At 47.6% G+C, this 15,611-nt stretch overlaps 1 protein-coding gene and 1 pseudogene across 1 annotated transcript; one reads left to right on the forward strand and one right to left on the reverse strand.

Annotated features, from left to right (window-relative positions):
- The first annotated feature begins 9,180 nt into the window (after positions 1-9,180).
- On the forward strand, positions 9,181-11,224 carry LOC100832498 (annotated as a pseudogene).
- A 1,515-nt stretch (positions 11,225-12,739) lies between these two features.
- On the reverse strand, positions 12,740-14,074 carry LOC104581937. The gene is made up of 2 exons (XM_010231125.3): positions 14,050-14,074; positions 12,740-13,909 (listed from the first exon to the last, which is right to left on the reverse strand). The coding sequence occupies exon 2, from the start codon at positions 13,875-13,877 to the stop codon at positions 12,852-12,854; it is 1,026 nt and encodes a 341-aa protein (XP_010229427.1). The 5' UTR covers positions 13,878-13,909; positions 14,050-14,074; the 3' UTR covers positions 12,740-12,851.
- Positions 14,075-15,611: the final 1,537 nt, after the last annotated feature.

A 15,611-nucleotide genomic window follows, 5' to 3' on the forward strand; every position in this document is an offset into this window, starting at 1 on the left:
AGAGGTGCGACCCATGTTTATAATAAATAAATTCCTGGCAAAAAAGCGAGTACTTTGTAGTTCTTTCCTCGCAAAAAAAGTACTTTGTTGTTCTTATTTTTTTATTGTAAAAATATATCCTGTGAGAAACATATATTATCATCATGTTCAACTACTAATCGTATTCGTTCATAAGAACTGAACATGCCCTGAATGAAATCCCTGATCGGTCCTCGCTTCGCCAATCACGTCGCATGTGGTCCCGGCAATCGATCCGCTCGGGCTGGGGGAGAGCCGCGAATGCCAAACTGTTTGACCGCGTGCTGGATGAAGTACCCGAGCGCCCGAAGCTGGTGCGGTCCAGACAAACAGCGCGCCCGTCCTGAATGGCCGAACCGGACCGAACTGGAACGCGCCCATCCTGAATCGGACTTAACCGAACCAACCAGGCCCCAAGGCCAGTGTGGCACGCCACCTCAGCCCGAAAAGTGGGCCCGCCTGTCAGAAAACGTGGGATTTGGGGGGGGGAAATGTTAAGAGAGGAAATTAGTGGCATAAGTTTGCTTAAATAAGGTATAATTTTAGAAATTCTCTTAAATAAGGTAGATTGTGTCAAAAAAATTGAAAAGAGGGGGTAAAAGAATGGAATTCACTCTAAAAATGTCGTCGCACGGCGCTTCGACACCGGGGGCGTGCGGTCACGGCCCCCTTTTAGGTTCGGTATGGGCGTCGGGGTTCGCCCCGGCGATCGCCGGCTCGGCCGATGAGGCCCTGCGGGACCGGCGAAATGATGTACTAAAAGTGCACGCTAATCAAAGAACAGATACACGCACGTTTTTTACCCAGGTTCGGGCCACCCGGAGGTGTAAAACCCTACGTCCTGCTTGTCTGAGCTGATATTGATTGTGAATCAAGTGTTTACAGGTTGCTAGGTAAGTTTCCGGGCACTCTCTCCCTTTGGCTAGGTACTCCTTACTATTCTCCGCTAATGCTAGAGGTTAATTGTAGGCTGATCGAACCCTTTGACCGTTGGTGAGGGTCCTCCTTTTATACTCAAGGGGATACCACAGATGCCACGGTGCATGGGTTACAAGTGTCGAGCGGGAAAGCATACAACTCTCCACTGGTGAGCTGGTGGCACGTATGGACGCCACCTCCGTTGCTAGGGGTCTAAAACCCTAGAGTAGGATTGGACAGCCACTGTTCACTTGATCGGACGGGTAACGCCCCGTCGGTCGGCTCATTTAATGAGCCGTGCGCCTTACTCCTCCGCGCACCCCACGCCCGCCACGCACCCGCGCGGCGCTGTTGATCTGCCTATTGGGCCCCACGCTTGAGGCGGGGGCATGTGCCCGGGTACCCCCTGTCCCGGCAAGTCGCCCCGGGAAGCACCCGGGCCCAACGCACCCGGGAACCTCCCTCGAGAAGGGGCTTCCCGGGAGGAAATATTCCCCGAAGCCCCGCTAGCCCTTCCGGGCTGGTAGCTTGCCGGACTGCTCGTAGCCGCTGCCCGGGATGGAACCTTCCCGGGAACTCGGGGACGGGGCCCACGCGTCGTGCAGCGGTGGTATTCTGGGTGCCACTGGTGCGACAAAAAAAAAACTAAATTCGGTCAAACCCTCCCCTTTAAATCCCTAATTTCAGTGCACACATCAAAACTATTTGAAATGAAAGAAAGGAAAAAAGGATTACGCTATAGTATATGATTGATCTCTTATTCAGATTCTTCCGACACATTTTGGTTGTAAATCCTAACAGTACAAAATCTAATTTTCTAGAAGAGTTTTTTGGTGCAGCTAAAATCTCTACACTTATAAAGATCTGAATTGGTGGTCGCGAGTTCACTCTAATAAGACAACCCCTTAATGGCTGCAGAATCATCTAATTGTCACTCATTCTATACGTATCACGATCTTTGATTATGCTTGATTGGTTTTCATGACTTTCAAGATAATTTTTTTTAAAATAATAATATTTTCACATAATTCTTATTTATCAGAAGTTTTTTAAAATGTGAGCGACACATGTTTAAACAACTCATGCATAATACAAATTCTTAATTTCGTAGCAAAGCACAGACATTTAGCTAGTTATCCAAAACACTTGAAGCACAAGTTAATTAAGTTCCAAACACTTAAAATTAGGATGCTAAGAAACATATTATAGAACTTGCAAAAAGTTGACAACAACGATATGATAGGAGATCCATATATATTTGCGTACCAAAAATTTGTTTTAGCAATACTTGCACCGGATGGTGGTCCTGAGTCCATCATCCGAAGTTGACAACAAAGAATGAGCGTACCTGTGCTTTAAGCTTCTGACCCCAGCTCGTGCTGCAAGGCACAAAATATTTCACGCGCCCCAGTAAGGTAACATTTTAAGCTTTCATTTCTTATACGTTCAGTAACTGGCTTAATATTATTTTGGTGGGCCCGGGGCCAAAGAAAAAGTTCAGCAAAAAAATTTCTTTATATATGACTGCGCACAGTATTGGCTACGTAGCGGTCTGGGCCACATAGGAATCAACTGGTCCATCTGTTCTCAACTGGGCCGTCAGAGCTTCGGATAATGGGGGGAATACGAGGCAGAATACGGGGTGGGCCGGGGAAAATACATCACCGAAGGGCCCACGTAAGGGGCTCCCGATACTTCTTACGCGGCCTATATAACGAGATCGCTGTAGCCCGGGCATAGGATTTTTCGTGTTTTTCCATCTTATACGGTTAGTTCAATTTTTGGGGGGCATCTGCCATCACACAAAGTATTTTCTGGCCCATCATCTTCTAATTCTTCATGGGCCCTGAGCTAAAATTCATCATCTCCCACTTAAAAAAATCATCATCTCCAGATTTGGCATTTCCCATTCCCCGTGATTTTTCTTTTTCATCGTACAATTAGTCTTATTTCTCGGGACATCTGACATCACAGTATCACACGAGGCATATTTTGGTATTTCCTGGACCATGATCCTTTTTTTCTGGGGTATAATCACAATATTCAACTCCAATATTCTTCGGCACGAAGTCAATGCAGGATGTGGACCATAACGGGGCTGGTTATGTCCTGTCCCACAGTTTTAGCCCGTAGGAGTTTTTCGAACTCCACATGTCCCGCAAGCTTACAACTCTCCGCACAGTGCACACACAGTTTCGACCCTTTCCCGTTTTCCTTTCGTCATCGTTCTTTTTATGCCACGTGTGTTGCTTACCTCGAAGTTCCCTTCGTTTACCCGCACGATGCAAAAGCATAAAAGTTCTCTGGCTGCCTTCAGAACCGCTAGAAGCTGAGCTTTGTGCCTGCATTGAAGGGACTGACCCTGGCTCTCCAATAGTGTTCTTCCGGTGATTGTTGAGACCGACTGTTTGGCGGTCATCAGTGCGGGTAGTGGCGTTGGGAGGGATTACTCATAATTTGGTGATCTTGTGAGTGAGATTAGGTCTTTGTTTCGTGAGAGGCAGTTTAAGTTTGTAAAAGGAGATAGGCCGCAAAACCATGCGACTCATATACGACTTGGGGTCGTTGATTTGGTCTCGTATCTAAACCCCACTTTTGGCGTAATTTTTTTTGAACATTATTTTCCTATAAACCCATCCTGTATCAATTTTAAATATGTTTTGTTCATTGGTGACCTGCCGCGACAGACTTTTCTTGAAAATAGTGCATGCAATTTAGTATTCTTGAAAAGGGAGGAGACGCGTGGCCAGCATGCATGCATGGGACTGAAATGGAAGGCGGTCGCGTTGGCACCAGAGTTGTACGAATACGAAGTCACGAAGGGCAGTCAAGTTATCTCTGATTTTAGCTGCTGAAGAACCGGCCGGCTAGCTGCTAGCTTAAGCTTTGCTTGCATCTGTTTACGTACGTGTAGCTTCTGTAAACGCGTGGATTTTGTACTAGCTAGCACGTAGGATTAGCCGTGGCCCATACGAATGTGAGCTTAAGCTTGTATTTCTAGCATAACTTAAGCATGTCATTATCATCGTCGTTGGTCGCATCCAAATTAAAACAACTCATGCATGATGCATGCATATCGTTGCTGGCTGCCGAAGAGTTGTGCCTACTCGTTTGGTACGGAGTAGTATGACTGCGCGTCGGACATAACATAAAGCCACGCATGCATGACAGGCCGGGTGCCCTACCTACCTGCATGCATGACTTGGACATAAACCTTCCTTGTGGGGAGAGACGCAGTGAGAAAAGTCATGCAGACTCCCCGCGTCCGCATGCAACACACGCACGCGCGCACGTGATCCTTCGGCGCTGATCTTGGCCTTGTATAGAGAGAAAAGTCATCTGCAGAAGCCTCGCATGCATGCAGAGGGGAATAAATCAACGTCATGTGACGATTATATATGGCAACGGGTACGTCCCCACGGCTACTGGCACAACGTTCTCGTCCCCGCGAACTGAAATATATCCCGTCCCCGTTAGAGCTCGCAGGGACAGATTTTTCCCGTCCCCGTCCCCGCCCGGGGATTTCATACCCGCCGGGTACCCATACCCGAATAGAAACCCGAGACTATCACAGCCTAATAGCACAATAAAATAAAAATCTGCAATGATAACAAGTGACCAACAAGTTTAATCCCATCAAACATCAACAATTCAACATCAAAATACAGACATAGTTATAGCCCATAGGCTTCGTCGCTCAAAGAGTCACAGTCATACCTACAACATAGTCATAGCAGCAACACAATACCCCAGTGTTATCACACATTACACACCAGACTATTACATAAATAGTTAGTGGTTCAGTTGTGTGAGCACATAACAAAATGAACTTGCAGTTGCACGCCAGCTTGAGTGCTTGATTGTTGATCCTGCCAAAGAGAACTGGAGCGATGGGTTCAAAGTTTCAGCTCCTGCATAAGCATGACAAATGTTGAATAGGCAATCTTAAAAGAATGAAGTATATGCAATGGAACAAAGCAAAAAAGTATAAATGTAATTTTGTGAGTACAGAACAATTAACTAAAGCCCCTCTTAAACTTCATTGAGACAAGACCAGAACCTAGCAGGTTTTCCTTCATCAGTAAGGACTCCTACAAAAAAAATTATTACTTCCATATTTTTTCCTATAAAACATTCAGTTGCATGAGAACGAAATTATAATTTGCTCAACAACAGACCTTTGTATTTGTTTCTAATCCAGTCCTGGGAACACATCAGAGTCTCTAACATTTGAGAGGTGAGCCTGCTGCGGTGCTCACTAAGTACTCTTCCGCTTGTGCTGAACGCAGATTCTGAAGTAACGGTTGTAATAGGAATTGCAAAAATATCCCGAACTATCATCCTCAAAGTAGGATAGCGTGTTCCTGCAACCTTCCACGAGTCAAAAATATTGAAGCCTTCGGTCTGTATGTCCACCATATCATCCTCCAAGTACCGATCTAGTTCAAATTTAAACATCAATGCTGATGGTTGTGAACTTGCAACACGTGCAGTGAAGGATGACAGAAATCCTGAGTTCTCTGCTGTGGGTTTGATGGTACTGCTACTTGTACCTACATCCTCATCTCTGTGATACTCCAACATCAGATCACTCAATGTGTCTTTCACTTTAGCAACCTCTTCATCAGGGTTTGTCACTTGCAACACTTCAAAGCAGTACAAAAGCATGTGATGTTTGAATTTAGGGTCAAGAAGAGTGGCAATGCCCATCAGACCTTGAATTTCGGTACAATATTTCCTAAACTTGGCTTCCATGTTATATGACATTTCTTCTATCAATGGGTTGCCACAAGATGACCATTCCCTAATTTTACTTCTAACCTCACAAATATTGAAGAACATGTTTGCAGTCACATAATCAGTTCCAGAGAAGAGGACAGAAATGTCATTAAATAATTTAAGCCTTGCAGTCACATCGGCAGCAAACTGAAATTCTTCCTCAGTGGGGCAGCAAGTATATTGTCTATCTACACGGCTTGTTCTCATGAAAACAACCTTGTAGGGCAATGCAATACTAAGCATTATGTAAGTTGAATTCCATCTTGTCTTACAATCCAGCGCAATCTTCTTCTCAATTTTAACATGCACATACTTCGCTATCTCCTCAAATTTTTCTACCCTTTTTGGTGCGGCTGTCCAGTAAGCTACACTATCACGAATGTTTTCAGTGGCATCTTTTAGTTCCTCTAGTCCATCCTTAACAATCAGATTAAGGATATGAGCACAACAACGCATGTGTAAAAACTTTCCATCAGCCATAAGCTTAGTTTTGCCAATCTTTCGAACAAGGTAAGGAATTGTTGCATCATTTGAATTGCAATTGTCAAGAGTGATGGTTGATACCTTCTCATCAATATTCCAATCAACAAGGGAGTCATACAGTTCATCACCAATGACTTCATGAGTGTGTGGACTCGGCACATAAATAAACCTGTAAAAGGCCGGCAAACTTTCTGAGCATCATGTAAAAAAATTATGTATATGTAATAAGATCCAACAATCATTAGGCTCACCTCATGATAATGTTTCTTAGAGTCCAAGTCTCATCAATAAAGTGTGCTGTGATAGCCATGTATCCTCTTTTCTGGTTATCAGAAGTCCACATGTCACTAGTGATTGCTACCTTAGACTTGATTCCAGCCATATATTGAATGGCTTTCTTCCTCTCCGCTTCATACTGTTCAACTATGTACTTCCTAAATAAATGAAATACATGCACAAAAAATTAGAAAGCAAGTTGTAATTGGCATAAGCACACTAAATACAACAACATGTACAAAGTCACACCATATATACCTTAATGTGTTTCTGATGCCAATCTTGAACGAGGGTTGGAGTGCATGTACAAATCTTTTAAAACCAGCATGGTCAACAATGCTCAACGGATACTCATGTAGCACAATCATGGCAGCAAGTTCCTTCCTAGCTATGTCTTGATCAAAGGTGTAGTTCTCTATAGAAACTGTCTCTGCATCTGTTGCACTAAACCTCAATGATGTTTGAGAAAGTGTCTTTTTTCCTCCAAGCTTAACCTTCCTGCGAATGCATGACTTCAAGTGACAGTGAAGGTGCTTAGTCCCATCCCTTGTTTTTCCTCCAAACTTGCTGTTACAGTAAATGCATTTTGCCTTTATTTTGCCATGCCATTTAATTCTCTTGAACTCCTTCCAAACAACAGATGTGAGCTTTCTCTTTGACCCAACCTCAGCCCCATCTTCCTCTTCCTCTTCTGGTGGTTCAAGTTCAATCTCGTCTTCATCATCATCTATTTCTATTGCTACTGATTCATTGACAGATTCTAGACACGACTCAGACTCATGCTGAGAGTTCTGAGTGGACATAGGAGCATGGCTGCTGTTTGCACTAGATTCTGACAATTTTTTTCTGCCTGTAGTTAACCACATAAATATTTAATTAACCAGATATTGCTAGTGCTAACTGCTATGCTAACACTAAATTTCAAAAACTAGCGTTGCTTCCTACTGTATCACAAGTGAATTCGAAGACAGGAAATCTACTGACAAGCATACATACATATATTAGCTTCAAGCCTATGTACTGAACTACTACCTTGGAGATTTATAATTTTTGTGGCCAGTCTTCTCTGCTGCAGATATCTTCAGGCGCTTGGTGTCAGAAGCTTTTGCCTGTGGTGGTCGGGGAAGCCGCTTGGGGTCACCAGCTACGAAGGCGCCTTTGGTCGACGATGGCAGGAGAGCTTTTTTCTTGTCGGCAGCAGGTGCAGGGGGAGCTTTCTTCTTCTCGGTTGCAGGTGCAGATGGAGCATCAACCAACTCCTTGGATGCGGCTGCAGCTTCGTTGGTCTTGGATCCGGGGCTTGGATTCGGCACCAGGGAGTCGGTGACGACCGGATCCAGCGGCGGCGGCGGCTCAGTAGAGGCGGCGGCCCTTGAGGATGGACGGCCGGACGGGGTCAGTAAAGGAACGCTACAAATCAACGGTTAATTCGTCGAGGAGGAAGAAAGGCTTCACCGGGCAACATCCATGGCGGCGAGCAGCGACAGCAGCCGGGTCCGCATTGGAGACGAAGACGGAGTCGAGCAGTGAAGTGGAGAGGGATGCGTGCGGCGCAGGCGCGCAGCCGCAGCGACGGGAAGGGTCGGGATGGGGAATTAGGGATGGGGAAGTTAGGGTTAGGATTCTTTTTATATGAGTCTAACTGATTTTGAGCCTAAATGTGTTACTAGGCCTATTTCATCATATACACATCACCATAACGGATTTCCCAACGGGTAACAGGGACGGGTATATAGGAAACGTTCCCGTACCCGCCATCCCCGTTGGGGATGGATTCTTGCCCATGTACGTACCCGCGGGAAGAAAAATCATCCCATTCCCGTCCCCTAATGGGTCAAATACCCGTTGGGTATCGGGTATCGGGTACCCGTTTCCATATATAGTGACGATGTTGTACATACCCCTAAAGGTTGGATTCTCCGGCATGCTTGTGGGGTCTAGCATTGAGAGGCAGAACTGAACTCTTGCTCTAAGGTTAGAATCGGTCAAGGTGGACTTGATGTCATTCGTGTGCCTCCATATCTGCCCCTCTTTCAGCCTTTGATGCACGATGCTTTTAGCCATCTCCAATTAATTTGCTGGCTAGCCTTCGGATTGTCGTCCGATCCTTCAAATCAATTGCTTTAACTACTTCAGGATTTATGTCAATTCCCTTCCGTCCACAATTCTTTACCTTCTTGCTGATCACTCCGTGCACCCCACCAGGCACCAGCAACCTTTCCTTTCCGCCATATACGCTGCACTACTCTCGGTGGCACGCCTGTTATTGCCGCTAATTCCTTCGTCACTCCGTGATTTAATCGTCCCACGGATGTCCTCTCAAGCAGCAGGCCATAGATGTATATATCGGCGTTCATCGTCTGTGTACCACCAAAGTTTCTTTCCAACTGCAAGTGTAAACAACAACGTGTACTCTATAAAAACTTGAACAAGGAGTACTGTACTGGTGCATGGCAAAAACTTTGATAAGCTCAGTATAATTACATAGAAAATCACTCTATTGTGTCTCGCCACTTGAACAAGTATTATCAGAAGTTTACGGGGTAGCATTTGGCAACTTAACAAGGATCTAGTAACAGCACAAATAATGCAAAGAAAACATGCAACACATCCAGGACCCGATCGACTATTACAAAGGGTTATCGGTCATTACCATGAGTACCTTCTTCTCCATTGGCTAGCTTGTTCGTCATCAGCATGCCCAGCATGGCCGGCGTCGACTTGCAGGTCATCAGTGTGCCCAGCGTGGCCGGCGTCAGCATGGCCGGCGTCGACTTCCAGTTGCAGGTCAACGGCGTCGATCCAGCTTACTTGGCTGTGGCCAGCGAGCCCCAGGCTGGATCGCCCACGGCCTGCGCCTCTGCGCCCGCCGTGAACGCGGCCGGCGAGCCATTATCCATGGTCAAGCACCGGCGCAGCGCGGCCGCGCCTTGCCGGTCCAAGCTGGCCCCGCCAAGCATGTCCGCCAGCACGCCCGCGCCCGGCATCTCGGCCCGGCACGTCTGTTAGCACTAATCTTGATATTGTGTATCTGCATAAGTATTTTTCTCTGGTTTTGTTCAGTGTATTAGATGAGTCAAATACACTGAATGAACCACAGCACACGAGATGCTAGTAGCCGGAGAGAATTGGTCATAGTTAGTTAGTACTCATCACTCGTTTCATAAAGATTGGCACGGTTTTGAACTAGAGCTAGTTTAAAGTCACGCCAATCTTTATGGAACCGACGGAGTACATGTTAGCTGTTAGCGGCCTTGAGAAGAGGTCAAGTTTGTCAGTGTGTGCGTAAGGGTGGCTGCATGCATGAACACGTGAGAGGTGGAGTTAGTGGCCAGCTATTTGAGAATCACTTGTATAAATTGTTACATTGAGGGGAGCTCAGGAACATGCTGGCCTCCAGAATCCGGCCCCGCGGCTACCTCACGCTGGACCTGTCCAAGGGCAAGGAGCGGCTCCCCTGTCCCCGTCTGCAACAAGGTGGATCAGGATAACTCTCCCCTGGACTTCGAGTACATTGCCCACCCGGATTTCCCGGCCTACCGAGTCCGCTGGCCGGTGAAGCGCTACCAGGCTTGCCGTTGCGGGACAGCGTGTGGTGCTGCAGGTAGGTTGTCGGCGGCGGCGTGCAAGTGCGCCTGCGTGCTGAAGAACGGCGGAGGCCCGGCGTACAACGCGGACGGGACGCTTGTCAGGGGAAGGCCCATGGTGTACGAGTGCGGCGCCCTGTGCGGGTGCCCCGCGGCGAGCTGCTTGAACCGGGTGACGCAGCGTGGCATGGAGCACCGGCTGGAGGTGTTCCGGTCCAAGGAGACGGAGTGGGGCGTCAGGACGCTGGACCTGATACAGCCGGGCGCCTTCGTCTGCGAGTACAGCGGGGACGTGCTCACCGTCGACGACGGCCAATCGACGGACTGGGGCAACTACGTCGACCCGAGGAAGTTCCCGGCGAGGTGGATGGAGTGGGGAGACGCCTCCGCGGCGCTGCCGGACAAGGAGGAGGGCCAGCACAAGTTCCCCGAGCTGACCACGGGGCCAGGGTACGTCCTCGATGTGTCCCGGAGGAGGAACTTGGCCGTCTACATCAGCCACAGCAGCGCCCCGAACGTGTTCGCCCAGTTCGTGATCCGTGGCAACGAGGACGAGTCGTACCCTCACCTCATGGTGTTCGCCATGGACACCATCCCGCCCATGCGGGAGCTGAGCGTCGACTACGGCATCGATCGGCAGGTTTGATTCTCGGAGATCCTTCGCGCGCGGCCGGCAACATTCTGAAGCTCATCAGAAATATATACAGCCGGTGGCCATCTCTCGCTGGAGCTTAAGATATAGCTTGGTTCTACGGTGGTTCCCAGGACTATCCATGTTTCTGCCCGCCAGAGCACGAGCTGACGGACCTCTACCTCCACGACGACATCACCGGCCACCCCGTCCGTTCCGCCGCCGGCTTCTTCCACCGCGCCGACATCTACTCCGCTGTGGCAGAATCAGCAATTTCTCCGTATTGCCCCAATTCCACAATTTTCTCCTGCTTACACACTATGGAATCATGTTCACTATGTTGCTTGTGAGCTGCCTTTAGGTGATTGCTGACCATTCAGTCACCATCTTTACTCTGGTGAAAACTTTCCTGCTCATGTTTTTTTTCTGACCATTGCGTGACGAAGTAATGCGATGCCTAGGTGCAGAACTGTAAACTTGAGTCTGAACTCATACCTACTCCGTTGTTATGCAAGAAAGAGCTTAACCTGAATGTCTACTTACTATAAGCCTTGAACCAACAAAAATTCCATGTCAGTTGCTATTATTCATCGCATATAAGCATGCACATAACCTCGATAATTTTGTTTAGAAAAATTAATGCTGAACTTAGCTAGCTAGTTTGTGCCTTCTTGGTTGTACCTCAGCTTCTACACACTGCGGATAGTTTTCATTTCCTAATTTCGACCAAAACATTAGGATGTATCAATATCATGCAATGTTGCTTTTGTTCTTTTTGTGACGAACTAGCACGAGCACTGATTTTCATTTAGGTAGAAGAGAAATACATTACTATATGAAGTTACAAGGCAGATTCTTCGGTACCCAAAACTCCATAGAGACATAACGGAGTATTAGCTGAGGGCATTTTCGACTTTTTACAATTTCCACATTATTAAAAAAATCAGAGTTCGTTCGTCTCTCTCCTCGTTCCCCGATTCCAGCCGCCGCCGCCGTCGGTGCCGCCCTCCTAGTGCGCCGAGACTGCTGTATTACCCGCACGCGCCGCCGCTGTCCGCCACCACCGCTGTCCTCTCGGCCCGCGTTGCCGATGTTCTGAAGACCATGCATCATTTTGCTTCTGAAGAATTTTGCCGATTAATGCAGCTACGAACTAAACATGATGCCATTGAATCCGGCTAACTGATAATTTTATAGTTCATGCTTGGTTCTGATTCATTTCTATATGCTTGAATTCAAAAGACTCGGTTGTTCATGCAGGTGGCGATTATCACTTTCACCAAGTTCGTCTCCTGGTCAAGCCGTCAAGCCAGAGGAGTTCTTCACGCCGATGTCGACCCCGGGTCCTAGATCCATCGTGCCTGAGTCAGAAGCCCACAGGAGCTACTATCCTAGGTGGACCTCGAAAAATTCCATATTGAAGCCTCTGAATTTGTCGCAGACTCGCAGATTGCGTCGCTTTCCCAGCCCGCACCGCCGCCGTCGTGCAGCGCGCTGCGGCCGCCGCCTTCTCATCCCGTGTCCACCGCTGCCCTCCGAGTGCGCGCCTCCGCCGCCGTCCTCCCAGTACTCCGGCGAAGGGGATGAGCAAACTGCCGACATTTTTTTTCCTTACGTCTTTACCCCTGATTTTCAATACTCCATCTTCTGTGGAGCTGATACTCCCTGTGTCTAATTTGGAGTATCAAGGAGTACTGACTGATCTGTACCGTTAGATGAAGAAAAATAAACGGTCCAAAATAACTTCAGGGTACTGTAGAATAGCTCAGTTACAAAGGGCCAACAGAGACATAGACAAAAGAAAAGCCTGAAGGCAACTCAAATGAGAGCACCCAGCCTGAAAGAAACAGACTACACTCTCAGCCTGAAAGAATCCACCTCTGTACAGCCTGTCCATTAGGAAAAAATGTACTCTTAACAAAGCTGTCATCAGCAATCTTTGGATGAAATCATGAAAGGTCTGCATAGGATTGACTCTCAGCGTATTTGCCTCAGTTCGTGGGAAGAATTCACCAGCCTCTTCTGAAAAGCGTTTGGAAGGTTAAAATAGAAGGAAAAGTGAAATTCCTTTTATATGGCTGCTGTTGCAAAACAGGTTGTAAGACAGTTGGCCCAGCCATAAGATCAAACCAGCCTGGATGGGAATACAAAAGAATTAATCAAACTTGATTTTTAGACCCAGCCAGCATGGCGATGGCATATGCCAAGTAAGACAGTTCAATGGCATCGACGTTCTCCTTCATCATCGGGTTCTTCTTGGCGCTCCCCTGGAACAATAGAATGTCGCAGTTGTCGGGCTGGCGGGCAGCTTCTTTGAGCAAGTCGGACGCCGCGCCGGCGCGCCCGGTGCCGATGTAGTACGCCGCGGCCGCCACCGTCTTGCTCATGTCCTTGTAGGTGCTCTGGCAATGAGAGAGGCTGTCGAGGAGGTCGTTGAGCACGAGCAGTGTCGAGGAGACGTTGGCCGCGGTGAGGTTCGCCGCGACGACGGCCAGCGCGCGGGCATCCTTGGCAGCGCCGGCCGCCGGGTCCGTCGCGAGCGCGCCCACGCAGAAGTCGTAGTCCGCGTGCGTGGTGAAGTTTGAAAGCCCGGCGCACGCCTTCGTTATGGTCGCCGATGGCGCGGCGAGGAGTTTTGCGTGCAGCGCCTCCATGGTGATGCCGTACGCCGTGTAGGACAAGGACGCAGCGTCGTGGTTCTCCTTCCTCATGGGGTTCTTCTTGGCGCTCCCCTTGGACAAGGCCGAGTCACACCTGCCGGACTCGGCTGCGGCACGGGAGAATTTTCCGGCCGCCGCCTCAGCGTGCCCGGCACGGATGTCCTCTAGCGCCGTCGTCACCGTGTAGTTCATCCCGCCGTAGTAGCCCATGCACCTCGCGATGTTGTAGACAAGATTGTCCAGCACCAGCACCGTCGACGTGACGTTGTCCAGCGCAAGCTTCGTGGCGACGACGGCCAGCGCGCGGGTGCTGTGGGCGGCCACCGCCGCTGGGTCCGCCGTCAGCACGCCCACGCAGTAGTCGTAGCCCACGTTCGTGGTCGCGGAGAAGTTGGACGCTCTGGCGCAGGTCTTGAAGATGATGGCCGATGGAGCGCTCGCGGCGCCTTCGCCCGCTGCGAGGAGGAAGAGGAAGAGGAATATTGAGGCCAACTGCTGTGTGGCCATCCTCTTCATGGTCACCATGTCGTCCACCGGCCGGCGGCATGTATTTATGCCTGATGAGTAGAAACGGCTGGATCAATACTAATTGGAAAGAATTCAATAGTCCAGTAATTTACAGGGGAGAGCGCGTAATAGGAAAGAAATTAATACTCCTATTTTGTTTGAAATCTTTCTAGCAAAGACATTTGATTACCGGATCATATACTGTGGGTAATTAAACACTGCCATTCATTATTTATTGTGAATGTAGTCGGGACCAAATTCATGTGGATCGGTGTGCTAGTATCGTTAATGAAAATCCTTCCTGGCCCTGTGACCATGTACTTTTTCTCTGGATGAGCTGAGTTGACAAAAAGATGATTTTTTAAAACGTAATTTGGATGGAAAATCTGAGACAACGGTTGGATTTGTCGAAAACGACTGTTGTTTTTTTTAGATAATCCGGAAGAGCTAACCAAAAGTTATCATTTTACCATAAATAGAATGGAAAATCTGAGACAATGGTTGGGTCCCATCTTGTCTCGTTGATCGACTTTATGTTTGTTCGAATTAGCTGGGAAGAGGTGATCGAGAGTTCAATTTTTAAACCACAAGTCGTATTGAAAATCTGATGTCATGGTTGGGTTCGTCTCGCCGTGTTGATAAAAAAACGACTATATGTTTGTTTGGATGAGCCAGAAAAATTGACCAAAAGTTTTTTAAAGTGTAAGTTATGGAAAATTTGAAACTATAGATTTGTTCAGATGAGTCGGAACAGTTGACCAAAATTTGACTTTTTAAACTATCAATCGTATGGAAAATCGGAGACCATGATTAGCTTTGTTTCGTCTCATTAGTCAAAAAATACTATAAGTTTGTTCGGACTAGTTACAAACATCAACTAAAGTTTTTCACTTCTCAGATAATCATATATATGAGAAATTCGAAACCATGAGCAACCCCGTTTCATAAGTTAGATCGAAACAAAATACTTTGATTTCTTCAATTTAAACACTTATGTGGATAAAATATATTGCTTGCAAGAAAAAGTTGAATTCAAAACTTGTTACAAAAAATCCGTGTTGTGACCGAACGGAACTTTCTGGTAGCCACGATGACCGCAAAAACCGGTACACTTCAATTTATTTTGTCATTTTGTAGGCAAAAGTTGGTATCGGCCAATAGAAATAAAAAGTCAAAAGTGATACGTAGAAGTTTCATTAGATGGGGTAAGCACGAGTAAATTCGGTTATCCTATCGGGTAACTTTTGTCAACGAAGTTAAAGCAGGTGTTAAAACACTAAAGTTCACTCTTCAAAAAAAGTTTTTACAACATTAGAAAACAAGGCTGTGATTCTGTGAACAATTAACTTTTTCCTAGACACGTGCTAGGACGCACGTGCTCATCAGCCTATCCGAGCCCTGGCCGTGCGCTGCTACGTAAGACTCAAGCAAACAACAATCGAGTGTGTGAGTCGGATATGGATTGAATCCCAGCCGTCTATCGCCAGGCGCAAGTGTGGCCACGATCGACGAAACCGCGCGTTCAGTACTTCAATTCGTAAACCGAATTAACCCCCGATCCCTTCATCAAGCCGACGTACACAGGCGACAGTGACATCGATATATACGGGCTTCAATTTCTCCCACTCGCGTCGATCTCCACAAACTCGTATACGTTCGTGTTCTCGCCGGACGCGCGTCGTCTGAATTCTGATCAACCGTGGATCGATCCATGGAGACGCCGACGGCAGGAGTTGTTGGCATGACCTTCTG

This window comes from Brachypodium distachyon, chromosome 1 (genome assembly GCF_000005505.3).
Source record: "Brachypodium distachyon strain Bd21 chromosome 1, Brachypodium_distachyon_v3.0, whole genome shotgun sequence".
NCBI lineage: Eukaryota > Viridiplantae > Streptophyta > Magnoliopsida > Poales > Poaceae > Brachypodium > Brachypodium distachyon.